Genomic DNA, 13,181 nt, shown 5'->3' on the forward strand with positions numbered 1-13,181 from the left:
CCCTTTCTTTGTTACTGATTATATCAATTAGAGCATCATATTATCTCATCTGGGAGGTGCTTGAAAAGGCCAAAGTTCAACATTTGTCAAACAAGCACTGGGATGTTGACAGCAGTGTCCTATTACCTGACTACCTACCGTAGGATAGAATTTTACAGAGTGGATTTAATTACTTTTACTGAGGTTTCTGCTTTTATTGTCACTGTTAAAAGCACAATAACTGCCTAATTGCTCACTGCTCACATGAAAAGAAAGTGTGCAGTCTGAAAAAAACTGAAAAAGGCAAAAGGGCCAAATATTCTGTTTTCAAGATGACATGTGCTCAATGCATTGCGCCTCCACAACTTTTACAGCTTTAATATTTCAAAGCCGCAGCTATGCTCATATTCTCCCCATAGCTGCATCTATTTTTGTCACTTTTACAGAGAAGCCACAAGTGTGACATGGTGTATTACACACAGGCTGTAAAAATTCCCATATGTATTCCCTCCCTCACACAATAAGTCACTGCAAGACTGTATTTGACCACCCAGTCTGCAGACATGCTACTCAGAGGTGGAGAAAATCTTTGTTACTGTGCTCTGTATGCAGTGCAGGAGAGGACAGGTATGGGTTTAGCTGAGTGAAAAGCAGGACTCGAATATTGAATATTAATGGTCACAGGCTAATTCAAGCTTAGATGCTCTTTGAACATTGATCAGGACAAAGTGCAGGCAAAAATCCCAAATCAACCTAATAAAATGACCCTTACTGGAGACTTCCAGAAAGAAACAACTATACCTTTAAGGTTTAATTAGGCGTCCCTCACTGGACTGAAACGCAGATCAGTGAAATGACCTAAAATAATTAGTGTTTTTAGACCACAGTTTTAGATGAAGAGCAATAAATCAACAATCGATAAATCAACAAACAAAAGTTTCAAATACGTTTGAAATAATATTTTTTCAAAAACTTTGAATCTCACACCATTTTAGTTTGAAAAAGAAAAAAGGAAAAGCGTTGAATCTCAGCTTTTCTCAGCTCTGCACTCACCTTCCACACCGCCTCGCACTTTGAGAAACCTCTGCCCTGCTCAGTGCGTCCCTTCGGCTCTCTATGTGCATGCTTTTCTCCTCTGCTCTCTCTCCAGGTTCCCCCGTTCACGCGAAGCCGCGGGGGTCCCACTGACATGGCAGAGGAGCGGTACGCGTGCTCGGTGCTGAGGGTGCCCTCTCCTCTGAGCGGTGGCTGCGTGTAGCCCGGCTCTGATAGGGAGGCTGATCTGATGTGCTGCTGCTGTGCTGGAGGACTCCCCTGCTCATTCTTCCACTCCCTCTGCCTCCAGCTGGCAGACACGTCTGTCCTTTTCCACTATAACTCCTAACTGAACATCTCGTGCTCAGGACTTGTGGACACGGAGCCAAAGGAGTGCAGAACCAACCTTGCAGTGAAGGTGCAGCGAGAAGCCTTTTAAATGGTTTTCATGTCAACTGATTTGGTTTGAAGGAAAGTTCACTGGACAACCTGTTGTAATTTGCCTCGCAGTGAAAAGTGTGCCAGTGATAAAGTGAGTGAGTGTTTTACGAGCACCTTATGAGAGAATTTTATGAGTAATTTGTGGCCGACAGATGTTTTAGGAGGCTTTTATTTTGAAAAATGCAAGGGTTCGCGGAAGCTTTAATCCATCAGGCGGGAATCGGTTTGTTTATCCGCTGCCCGTGGACTTGAGTGCTTTAACTGTAGCGTTAGCTAACATCCGGTCCTTGTTTTCTGTCTGTTTTTTCTTTTAGTTTATTTTTACTGGTTTTCTATGGTTGTTTGAAGTGTTTTCGGAGCTCAGAGGAGACTCTTTGTAAGGTCCAGTCCGGCCGTGTTGTGAGAGTATTCAGCTGATCCGCCTGAGTGTGCGAGAGTGTAGTAGCGCCGCATGGAGGCCGTGCTGGAGAACTTGGGCAGCACTCTGGAGCTCCTGGCGGTCTCGCAGATGGACTTTGTGAGTAAATGGGATGCCCAGACGGCGGACAGGGCGTTTCAGTGGGCTGCGTACTGCGAACATGTCTACACTCGTTTCCACTCCAACCCCTCCGTTCGGGCGGTGCTGGAGGAGTGCCTGCGCCTGACCAACGAGCGGCTCTGCGAGGCTTTACCCGGACATCGGCCTCTGAGCCTGTCCGATTTGTCTCAGTGCCGCCACAGGTTGTTGATCTGTCTGTTAAGAAATCCCCTGACGCCATACTCGGTTATTAAATCACTTTTTGACAAGTCTCTGCTGTTTGAGGGTGATGGAGACATGAAACAAGGACGTGAAACAGACATGGACCTTGCTGGTCTAATTGGGTGCAAATCAGCTTGTAAGATTTTGGGCTCTTTTCCGTTAAACCCAAAGGGAACTCCCGACTCGGCTGCTGTAACTCAGACACATGTTCAAGGCCTGATGCTCTTACAGCGCATTCACGCCTTGCAGCGCCTCCCAGGCAATGACAGTTACAACAAAGCACTGTTGGACGCAGTCCTCCAGGACAGTGGAGGCCTGGGCCACTTCTCTGACGTCATTACAGCTTCACTCCTGATGAAGGACAGCAGCAGCGAGCACACTGCAGCTCAAGACTTCCTCTTAGACTGGTTACAAGGAGATGAAGGTTTGCTCCACAGCGTGTGTCACTCCTTATCTGTTGAGCAATGTGCCAAGCTCTCCCAGCAGTGGCCAAAATTTAGACTTCTTTACTGGGGCATTTTGAAAAAGTGGGCGTCCTCCTTGGAGTATGATGTGGCTGCTGGAGTATGGATCCAGCCGTGTGACAGTGCTGTGTCATTTAAGACATTAGTGGACCATTTCATGTCCTTATGGAGTTCACCGTTAAAAGAGGAGACTAAGAAAGAGCTGGTGGTGCTCAAAAAGGAGGAAGGGGATTTTGATGTCCAGGGACTCAGTGTGTGGACAGATCTGCTCATTCAGCTTAAATGAATGTGGTTTGTCCAGCTTTTGGACGCAGCCAAGTCAAGGGTTAAGGTGAACATGCGTTTTGATGATCGCTGGACTAATGTTATTCATTAACTGTCGTCTGGTGCTTGAAAACCAGTGGGTAATTTATAAACAAGCCTTAATGACTATTTATCTTAATATGGCACCTGACCTCACCATGTGGCATCTCTCCCTTTTATGGGGAGGGTAAGTAACTCAGTTTTAGCAGTTGTACTGAAGATATTTCTCCTTTAATTCAGCATGGTGGATTTTGCCTTCAGCAGACAGGGGGAGACAATGCTCTTTAACTAGCTTCATACATGTGCTGTCAGGCCACAGGGGTTCTGTAATACCAGTACAGCTGTCAAACTCCCCTCTTTCTGTAATCTCATGCTGCGTAATAAAAATGAATTGTTAATTTTATGCAGACTTTTATGCACATAGTTGTTGCTGGAATTACCATGTTCCAGCAGTTACATTGAAGGCAGTGTGGACTGTTATTTAGGTTGAATGCATGGTGACCCAACCTCTGATGCATCAAATCCGATATAGACACATCTTTCTTGAACTATAACAAAAATGAGCTTCCCACCACATCTTAATATATTGGTAATTTTCTCATTGAATATGTTGCATGTTCCTTTATTGCAAAGGATTTAAGCAAAGGATCAGAATTGAATTGAGTGGAATTGGGGGGCATGACAGATGGGGCATTTCTCACTGCCTTGGCAACGGTTTGCATTAGGCCTCAGAACCCATCTTAAGTGGGAAGTAAAGGCCGAATGGTGAATGCATGCGCCTCTCAAATTGGTCCCCTGAGGATACACTGTCGCGTGCTCTGTTGGCTAGATTTCATCTGCTTCTCAGATTAGGACAAGGAGAGAGAGCAAGGCCCTGCACAGGGCCGTTGTGAATTTAATGATTAATGAGGTCACTTGAGCCTGTCAACAACTGCAGTCCAACCAGAGCACTAATAACATGAGCATGAAATCTCAGAGTCGTGAAACGTGTATCAGCCTCTGTGAGTTATGAGGTTTCAAATTAAATAGTGAAAAGACAAGTGGGTGTTTCTACACTCATGTCAGAGCTGTTTATTCTCTGTAATTCTTGGATTAGCTCAGCTTACAATCTTCTTGTACTGCAGATCCAAGCGGTGACAGAGAAAGTGATAAAGCTCATTAGACTTTGTTAGGTAGAAACCCATGAAGATGAGTGGCAGTGATGGCAATAAATCCACACACTAATGCTCTGGGACACGCTAGCTGTCAGATTTGGAACAGGGCAGGGAAGTTTGGCCTCACGTATTAGAAGATTAACATTTAGAATATTAGATATACTTGCTGTACTTGCACTCTAATTTATTCTTATAATAGAATCTCACTGTGGAGTTGCTGCTGTATCTCTGACACTCCAGCAGATGAGAAGCTTTTTTTTTTCTCTTTTTGTCTTGTCCTTGTCTCCTTGGAAACCATGGAAACGTGTTTTCTCAGCTCAGATATGTTGGGAGACGGTGGCAGCAGCAGTCCAACGCAAACACCAATTTAGCATGCACAAAGTAAGAAAACAGTGATGAAAGGCTGTCCTTGGAGGACCTCATGCCACGTGTCTGAGCATACCATTGTTTTTGTTAGTCATCTATCATTAACAAAAACAGTTGAAGTAAATATTTATGTTGATGTGGAAACACAACAGAATACCTAACCTTTTCCTGTATATTTAAGATTTTTAAATTTATTACATCATTCTTTTATCCATACCTCATTTCAGGGACATCTATACTCCCAGCCCAGTGTGTATAAGGAGGTTCTTTGTGTCGCTCAGTATTAAGTCAGCTGGTTGGTTGGTCTAAGCTTTGGCTTCTGCTCAGAATTTTCTTATAGTTAAGTTAAATTACTTCCTAGATCTTAGCTGTTCTCTTTACCCTACTAATTCAGGATCAGTTTTTCCAAATGATATTTCATCCTCTTTGTGTGAAAAAACTGACTGATGGTAAGGAAGGTCTTCCTGCCCCTCTTAGATTGTGTATTATGTAGAATTCTTAAAATAAACTTTAAATTTGAAGACTTTCACACTGATTAGCAGGTTATAATCTGGGTGTTTCCTCTTACGCTGCCACACTGGTCATAACCATATTTGAATAGTGACATGCACAAGATTAAGAAGCAAATTTGCTGTAGTTTACTCAGATGGAAAGTACCAAAGCATATACTTGCAAATAGATAGGTTAGGAATGTAGAAATCCCTTCATTATACACACACACCATGTGAATTGCAGAAAACATTCATTTTCAGTAATGAAATCCCATCGCACACCCTTCATTATAATTCAGGGCCTTTTGCTGAATCGCAGTGCTTGGCAGTGTCTCAATAAAGGGGAAACACCAACAAGGGCACGGCTCGTTAAGCCTGCGATGAAAAACCAGCTCACAGAGGCAGCGTCTAGCCAAGGGTCAGTGGTTTCACTACAACAGGGGAGAGAGGGGATCTATCAATCTGCCCACAGGAGGATAACACAACTGAGCCATAGACAAACACAAATGGCAGCATGCAGCTGTCATCTGTTCCTCATTTAACTCGGAGAGCCTTTTTCATCAGGCTTTCAGTCTGGAAGCTCAAGGTGTAAAAGGTTTTTGTCAGTCTATGTTATAATGAGGGTGTTTGATTGCAACGTTTGTTACAAATGATTTACTGGCTTCCATTCTATTGTGGTACATCTATGTTTACTTAAGACTTAACACAGAATAGACACCTAGATGCAGCATATAGGAGGCGGTATGGCCTCTGACAATGCCTGGTAGCTGTTCTTGCTCTGAGGTGTGATGCTCAGCTAATAAAGGTCCAAGATAGTCTCTGATTTGACTTGCAGATGGTGCCAAGTAACAGTGAGAACACGCAGCAGCAGTCAGGCTGTGTGACTCATATCTGTTCCTCAAGTGAAATGACTTTGCTGTAATTAGCAGCAACATTGCATGTCTAGTGCAGGCTGATCACTTATTCTCACTTAGATCAACAGCTCAGCTTCACACACTGCTGGAGAGGGTGCTGTGAGGAAGCAGGGGATAGAGAGTAAAGAAGGATAATGGGTAGAAAAGAGAAGGGCAGATGTATCTGTCACATTCTGAGTTATGTCACTTCTTCATCGTGATCAGCCACAACCAAAAAATACAGAAAGTGCAAGTGGGATGAAGTAAAACTGCAGGGCATGCAAGAAGACTAGGGAGTGATATTTAATAGAACACTTATGTGCAAAATCCAATTAGTTCAATTTGCCCCTTACTGCATATGTAGTCAGCCAAGATATGCTTGATGTCCAAAATTTGCTCCGTTGGCTTTGCAGTGGAGCTGTGAAATGTAGCTCTGGCAAATAATGGAGGTTTTTACATACTAGTTAGAGTTGTGCGCTCCTAAATCTTCACATGCTTTTCTCAGAAAGTCGTTAGTAATCTGAATGAGACTTAATTATGTATGATGCTCTATTGCATATTGTTATTTATAAAATTAATTGATGTATGTATATAGCTTAAAAAAGTTAGCAACTTTTAGCAACATGTAAAACTTAGCCCTGCCTGTGATGTGTTCATTTTTATAGGTAAGTGGATGTCATACAGTGTCAGAAACCACATGGGCAAGTCTGTTTGAGATTCCCTAACTCATGGATTGAGCTACGTGTGTGATGACTGTTCAGTTTGCATAATGCTAAATTGTGTTTCTAATTTTCCATTAATTGTTAGCTACCTTGTAGCTCCAGTGCAAAACTGAAGAAGCAAAATTCAGCAAACAAACATGTCTTGGCTGATAGACTGAAGTTCCTTAAATAAGTGACAGCATGAAGAGTGAGTCATGAATTGTGGTTTGTGTGTATGTTGTTAAGCACCTTCACCATATGGTGAAAATAAGCATGGAGCAAGTGCCAGCATTCTCACCTGCACCTATTTACAGTTTTCCCCTCATGGAATAACAGCTACTGTTCTCACTCTCCATGTCTTGCACTGTAGTTACAGTTTCATCAGCCAGTCCTCAGAGCAACGGGGCAGTTCAGAGAGATGAAAACACCAGGCAGCTCTGCTGATGGATACCTGAACTCTATAAATAGATACCATCACAGGGACAGCCAATTTCTTCCACACAGCAGCAGCGAATGGGAATGGCCTGAGGTTGTGTCCAGAACAGTTGGGAGTAAGTGACATATTGCCTTTGACATAATGAATCAAGAGCAATTCAATACAGAAAACCACCAGATTCTACAGAGGAAATGTCTACTAAGGTATTTGAGAAATTTCATTAAATTAAAATGAAAACTATTTGGACAGTGAGCTGACCTCTTTCACTAAAAAGAGATCATTCACACTGAAGTTATAAGCAGTGTTTTAACCTCAAATGAATAAGGGATAATACAGGGCAGCCAATGAAAGTTGTATTTGCATATATCAGACTTAAAGGGGAATTCCTCAGATTTCTCAAAACTTCTGCACTATTAAATGGTTAAGATGTAAACAAAACTATTCAGAGTGGTGGTGATGGGAACCAGACCTCCAAAGCATTTAAGCTTAAAATATTAAAAACTACCTCAAAGCAAGTTATTACATGATATGGTTATGAATACACTGCTATTGTTTTATGATAGTTTATGATAGGGTCAGGCCTAAAACTTATTTTGTTAAAATACATTCAAGGCGGAGAGGTACATGCAGGGTGCTGTAAGGCAAATAGTCTCCAGTGAAAACCCATTTTATTCAGATATACAACTATTTTACCATCACTGACATTACATATAAAAACTCAGAAGATACGTGTAGGCTCACTTTTGGTTTTGGATAGTAAATGAAATGACTATTTGTGTTGTAGACATTGTGACCCTTGGTTCTTATCACCACCACTGTAAAGACATCTGAGTTGTTAAAGTTCTCTACAATGAACCATTTAATCCCAAAACACTCAGAACAACATCTTTATATCTCAATGAATTCCATAAAAATGGAGAAAAAATATAAGTAGACTCTCAGCTTTGAGATTCTCTTTCTTTCCCTCTCACTGTCTCTCTTGTAAGCGCTACACACCACATTCATTTGTTCTAAAAACAGACTCCTCCTCTTTCTTTGTCTCTTGCCTTCACTCTGCGCAAGCACCAACACCCACATGTGTGCACCTCCATGCTGGCATATGTGCATGTGAAGGCGTTTCTCAGTGGAGTTCTGCGCTGCTTTATCTCTGATGTTCGGCTAGGTGAGCATGATATAACTGCATGTCTAGACAGAAATCATTACCAATTGCATGCTCTATATTCAAATGTATACAATTTCACTTTTTATGTTGGAGCAAATTGATTTCATAAATGAAATCTTGGGAGATTATTTATCCAACATAATAAACAATAGAACTTGAATGCACCAGGGTTTTACGTCATTTGACTTGCTTCCATTTATTCAAGCTTTCCCCCTGGCAGCCTCATTCAAATCACATTTTAATCAAGGGGAGTGTGAAGTGTAGTATTCATTAAATGTAAGCCTCTCACTCCCTCACTCTCTCTCTCATACATACACAGAGCATAGCCCATCTGGTACGGGTCAGGGCTGAATAAGAGGGCCTGTCCCTGGGGACGTGTACCCTCTTCTCAACATGTGGCTCTCTCTCTCTCTCTCTCTCTCTCTCTCTCTCTCTCTCTCTCTCTCTCTCTCTCTCTCTCTCTCTCTCTCTCTCTCTCTCTCTCTCTCATATCATTGTTAGAGAGGCAGAATGGCTTAGGCCACACCTGAGGCCCTCTAGCACAAGACTGCAAATGACTCCAATCAAATTTACCATAGACCATTCATCTCACAATATATTGGATTGAGTTTATTATAACCATTTTTTTAAATGATCATTATATGACAATTATGTGTTATCATTCATTTTTATATGACCATTTTCCAGCCTCACTTTATCTCAGAATTAAACAGCCTGTTCTTATTACTGTGACTTCTATTTGTGCAAATGACCGCTGTTCTGAATGTGTCTTCTTCAAAAAGCAGTCCGCACTGAAGCACTTCTTATAACTTCAACGTGAATAAAACTAATGCTGAGGCAGATGTGTGTAAATGTACTGGTTTTTGTGACCTCACAAAAACAGTCATTTCAAAACAGGATATTTTTGCAGTTTAGGTTACACCTTATGGACTGGGTATATCATTTATTTCCTTTTTAAAAATATTTACATCCTACATCAAACTCAATTTATGTAAAAAAAAAAATTCCCCATGAAACAGGCCCTTTCAGTAAGACTAGGATTTAAGCTAAGGATAGCTGAGGGTATTTATTGCTCAAGCAGCCACCACAGAATAGGCTAACACAGCTGCTTAGTCCTTTTAGAGAAAGAAATCTGCGGTGTCAGATCGCAGCAGCTCGCTGCCCCTGCAGGAACGCCACTATTTTGGGACGTTGTGAACAAGATGGGGAAGGGGGAAGTAGCTCCCACTTCCAAGAGAGGTGTTAATAAGTGATGAAATATTCATTTAGCCTCAAATCAGCAAGAACAAAGCAGTCTGGCTATACAAGTGATGCAGACATTAAAGCACTATGACTAGGATTCTCCACTTATCTACAGTCTAACCACAACAAATTTCAGTATAAATGTAAGTGATTTTCTTAGTGCAAACGAGTGTCTTTTTAAACATTAACAATTCAGCACTTCTGGGTATGGAAACATGTAGAGGTGGGACAGTATATGAGAGAAACACGGGCATTAATAATACTGAAACTGCTAAACAAAAAGCATAAAGGAAGTTATTCAGAAAGTGAGTTATGAGAGTTCTTTCTAGGTCAATACTGCATTTATGATTCATACCTGGGCTACATCAGACCTGCCAAGGGTGGGAGAGGAGGAAGGAAGAAGAAATATAAATACACATTCATATGAATGCGCTCTTAGCCAGTTAAAAAAAGAAAAAAAGTGGCACTGATGAGCTGCTGTTAACTGAGGGAAGCTAATTTTACACCTGATTGTGGATACACAGACAAGAAGAAGCAGCTTTAATGTACATTAATGTAATGAGATTTGAAGTAAAATGTTCCGCGCAAATGTTTTGACACATTTCTACTGATCCGTTTCACAAATGTTTGCTCAAAGTAAACGGCAACTCTTGTCTTCAAATGGCAAAAAATAAAAAAAGGAAAAACGTTTTGATATGATAGCAATGACATACTACATCATTTAGGAAAGAGGTCGAGAGCATGTTGGAAACTAATGAATGATTAGTTTGTAGACAATGAAATCAAACATGATTTTTAAGAATAAGTAGAAATAATTGACAGCGTTACACGTTTGGGCACCCTGTTAAGAAAAACATGTTTTGTTGATTAACTAAGTGAGTAAACTCAACAGAGAACACACTTTTTATTTGCTGAATGTAATATATTGGGGGGAAAAAACATAAAATATGGCACTTTCCTAATTTTATCCTAATGTAATTTTTAATTTGACTTTTAAAGTTAATTTTTGTTTTTTTGTTTGTTTAAAATCATGTTTTAATCATGGTTTTAATTTTTATTCTCTTATATCTTTTTAAATTTTCATTTGAAATGTCTCTGTATTTTCTCATTTGTAAAACACTTTGAATAACCCCAATGTCTGTAAGGTGCTTTGTAAGTTACCTTCCCTTGCCTTGCCATGTTCAAACATTATGAAACATTTATTATTTGTAATATGTTACATTCAGTAAATAAACAGAAATTGTCTACTAAAATTGCCATATTTAAGTGTGTTCCCTGTAAAGAATGTGTTCATTTATTTTCACTTAGAAACAAAACATTACATGATGTAAACAAAATTATTCAGAGTGGCTTGATATGAAATAGTTATATGGTTATAAACTAGGGGGAACAATGACTACGGCACAAATATAGCCAATTTATTTACTATACAAAAAAAATACGGTCTACATGCATCTTCTGAGATTTTATATATGATGTTAATAATATCAAAATAGTGGTAAATATAAACAAATAAAATTTCTTTAGATATTAGTTTGGCCTAAAATAAGAACACCTAAAACGTAGGCTGAAACCTTATATTGAAAGTGCCATTAAACAGTGTCTCATGCATCTGTCAACATATTCATGTTCATGTATATTCCTGAGAGGTAGTTTTTAGAGACATTAAACACTCTGAAACAGTGTCTTCACTGTTGTCAACATAGCTCACTCTGTACATGTATCTAGAATTTCACATCAAACCACTCTGAATGTCTTTGTGTACATCTTAACAATTCAATTTTGCTAAATTAAAAAAAAAAAGTTGGGATTTCCCTTTAATTTAGAATCTATTGTGTGAGATTACCATTTCTTCCGGAGGCCTCCAGCACTGTTAATATTGGAGCGTGCATGGGTGTGAGAATGGCTGGATTTATTAGAAAGGTAGTGGTGGTGGGGGTGGTGGGAGAGGGATGTTGGTTTGTCGACGGATAATCATGTTTAGGCCATGCTGAGGCCTGCTGAGCTCACGTCATTAAATAGTCATTCTGGATCTTGATTAGAATGCTCAGTCCCCAAGAGACCCCTAGATACCCCTTCACACCTGCCCCGGAGCCCAGCTCATCTTTTACATAACAAACAAAAGCCAAAAAACAACCACACTCCATCTTTATTCCATCTCAGTAATAAGGAAGTTGTACTCCTTGCTGTACAGTAGACCTTTTCTATTATAAAAAGCATGTGAGGTAGCTCATTTAGAGAGAGCTCACACAGTGACATCGTCAGCTGTGTGAATATGTCAGCAGGGCAATTGGCATGACTGGTGTGGTTGGTTAGCTGTGGGAAAACATGTTCAGGTTGGCTGGCGACAGGATTGTGTGTGCTGTCACATCAGCACATGCGCAAGAGTGAGCCAGCCTAGGTCATTAGTGTGTCTACTAGCTTGTCTTGCAGCTTTGATCTAAAGCTGCTCACTGTGCACCTGCAGAATGCTATTCAAACCAGAGCAGGAAACTGTGAAAGATTTTATATTTTTATCTTTTTTTTCACTGTTATTTTAAAATTTTCTCTTAATTTAAAATGATTAAATATAGATATTATTTTCTTTTTTATGTCAGTCCCTGTTTTTGTAAATGCTCGGCTACATTGAAAATGAGGGTTACCCTCAGTGTACTTCCGAGTCAAAATAAAGATTGATTGATTGATTGATTGATTGATTGATAATAGAACTACATTTACCTGTAAATGAAACAGTTGCTTTAATTTAATCATAAATATTTACAATAATATGTTTTCTTAAATTGCAGAATGTTATTGTATTTTCCATGACCATTCTTTCAGTAAAAAGATATTGCAGAGATATCTACAATAGTTTTAATAGCTAGAGTCAGTGACATTGAGTCAGTGAATCAGTACATTGGTGTATTTATCTATAGAGTGTAGTTATGAGACATTGAGTCAGTGAATCAGTACATTGGTGTGTAGTTATCTGTAGAGTGTAGTTATGAGACATTGAGTCAGTGAATCAGTACATTGGTCTATTTATCTATAGAGTGTAGTTATGAGACATTGAGTTAGTGAATCAGTACATTGGTGTGTAGTTATCTGTAGAGTGTAGTTATGAGACATTGAGTCAGTGAATCAGTAGATTGGTGTGTAGTTATCTGTAGAGTGTAGTTATGAGACATTGAGTCAGTGAATCAGTACATTGGTATGTATGTGTTATAGCTGTCTGTGAAGTGCAGTTATAACAGGTCAAGTCACTGAATCATTAGATTGTTGTTGAAGGGAAGTGTTGTAGGTATCTATACGGTGTAGTTGTTAATGAGTCAACATTGCTCAGGCTCCCAGGGGATTGGGTCCTGGTGTAAGCACACGATAGGTTATTATGAGTTTTATGCTTGTATGCATCACCTGTAGTTGTGTACATTGTAAAGGACTGGCAACTAAACTAACTACATTGTTATACTTCACTACTAAACACACTAAAAATATGAAAAGTGTTTTGTGTTTCCAAATGTAAGATTTAAATGAAGAAGATGGTCAGTTTCAGAAAGCTACATACAAGTACAAGCACAAGCCCACAATGTGTCCAACCACAACTTGCAGAGAAGGCCATTCAGCACTCTGTTGCAAAGTGGCTAAAAGATATTGACTGGTCATTCATTTAAATCTAATTTGCTAGTGATAATTTGTCTTTTTCTTTTGCAAGAAATGAGGTTCAATAACCTCAGTGTATTCCTGTGTGGTCACAAGGGGGGAGCCATTAAGTGTCTATAAAGTGCTGTACTACACA

General features: G+C 39.9%; 2 protein-coding genes across 2 annotated transcripts in view; one reads left to right on the forward strand and one right to left on the reverse strand.

Moving 5' to 3' along the window:
• The window catches only part of LOC108442691 (growth arrest-specific protein 2), a 33,639-nt gene extending 32,094 nt beyond the window's left edge, over nt 1-1,545 (reverse strand). Inside the window, exon 1 of the mRNA XM_017722860.2 lies at nt 1,033-1,545. Coding sequence (XP_017578349.1) covers nt 1,033-1,103 — 71 coding nt within the window. The 5' untranslated portion in view covers nt 1,104-1,545. The remainder of the gene's footprint in view (nt 1-1,032) is intronic.
• A 110-nt stretch (nt 1,546-1,655) lies between these two features.
• On the forward strand, nt 1,656-3,364 carry fancf (FA complementation group F). The gene has a single exon (XM_017722862.1). It carries the CDS (start codon nt 1,907-1,909, stop codon nt 2,942-2,944), a length of 1,038 nt encoding a protein of 345 aa, XP_017578351.1. The 5' UTR covers nt 1,656-1,906; the 3' UTR covers nt 2,945-3,364.
• Nucleotides 3,365-13,181: the final 9,817 nt, after the last annotated feature.

Source organism: Pygocentrus nattereri, chromosome 11 (genome assembly GCF_015220715.1).
Source record: "Pygocentrus nattereri isolate fPygNat1 chromosome 11, fPygNat1.pri, whole genome shotgun sequence".
In the NCBI taxonomy this organism is placed as follows: Eukaryota; Metazoa; Chordata; class Actinopteri; order Characiformes; family Serrasalmidae; genus Pygocentrus; species Pygocentrus nattereri.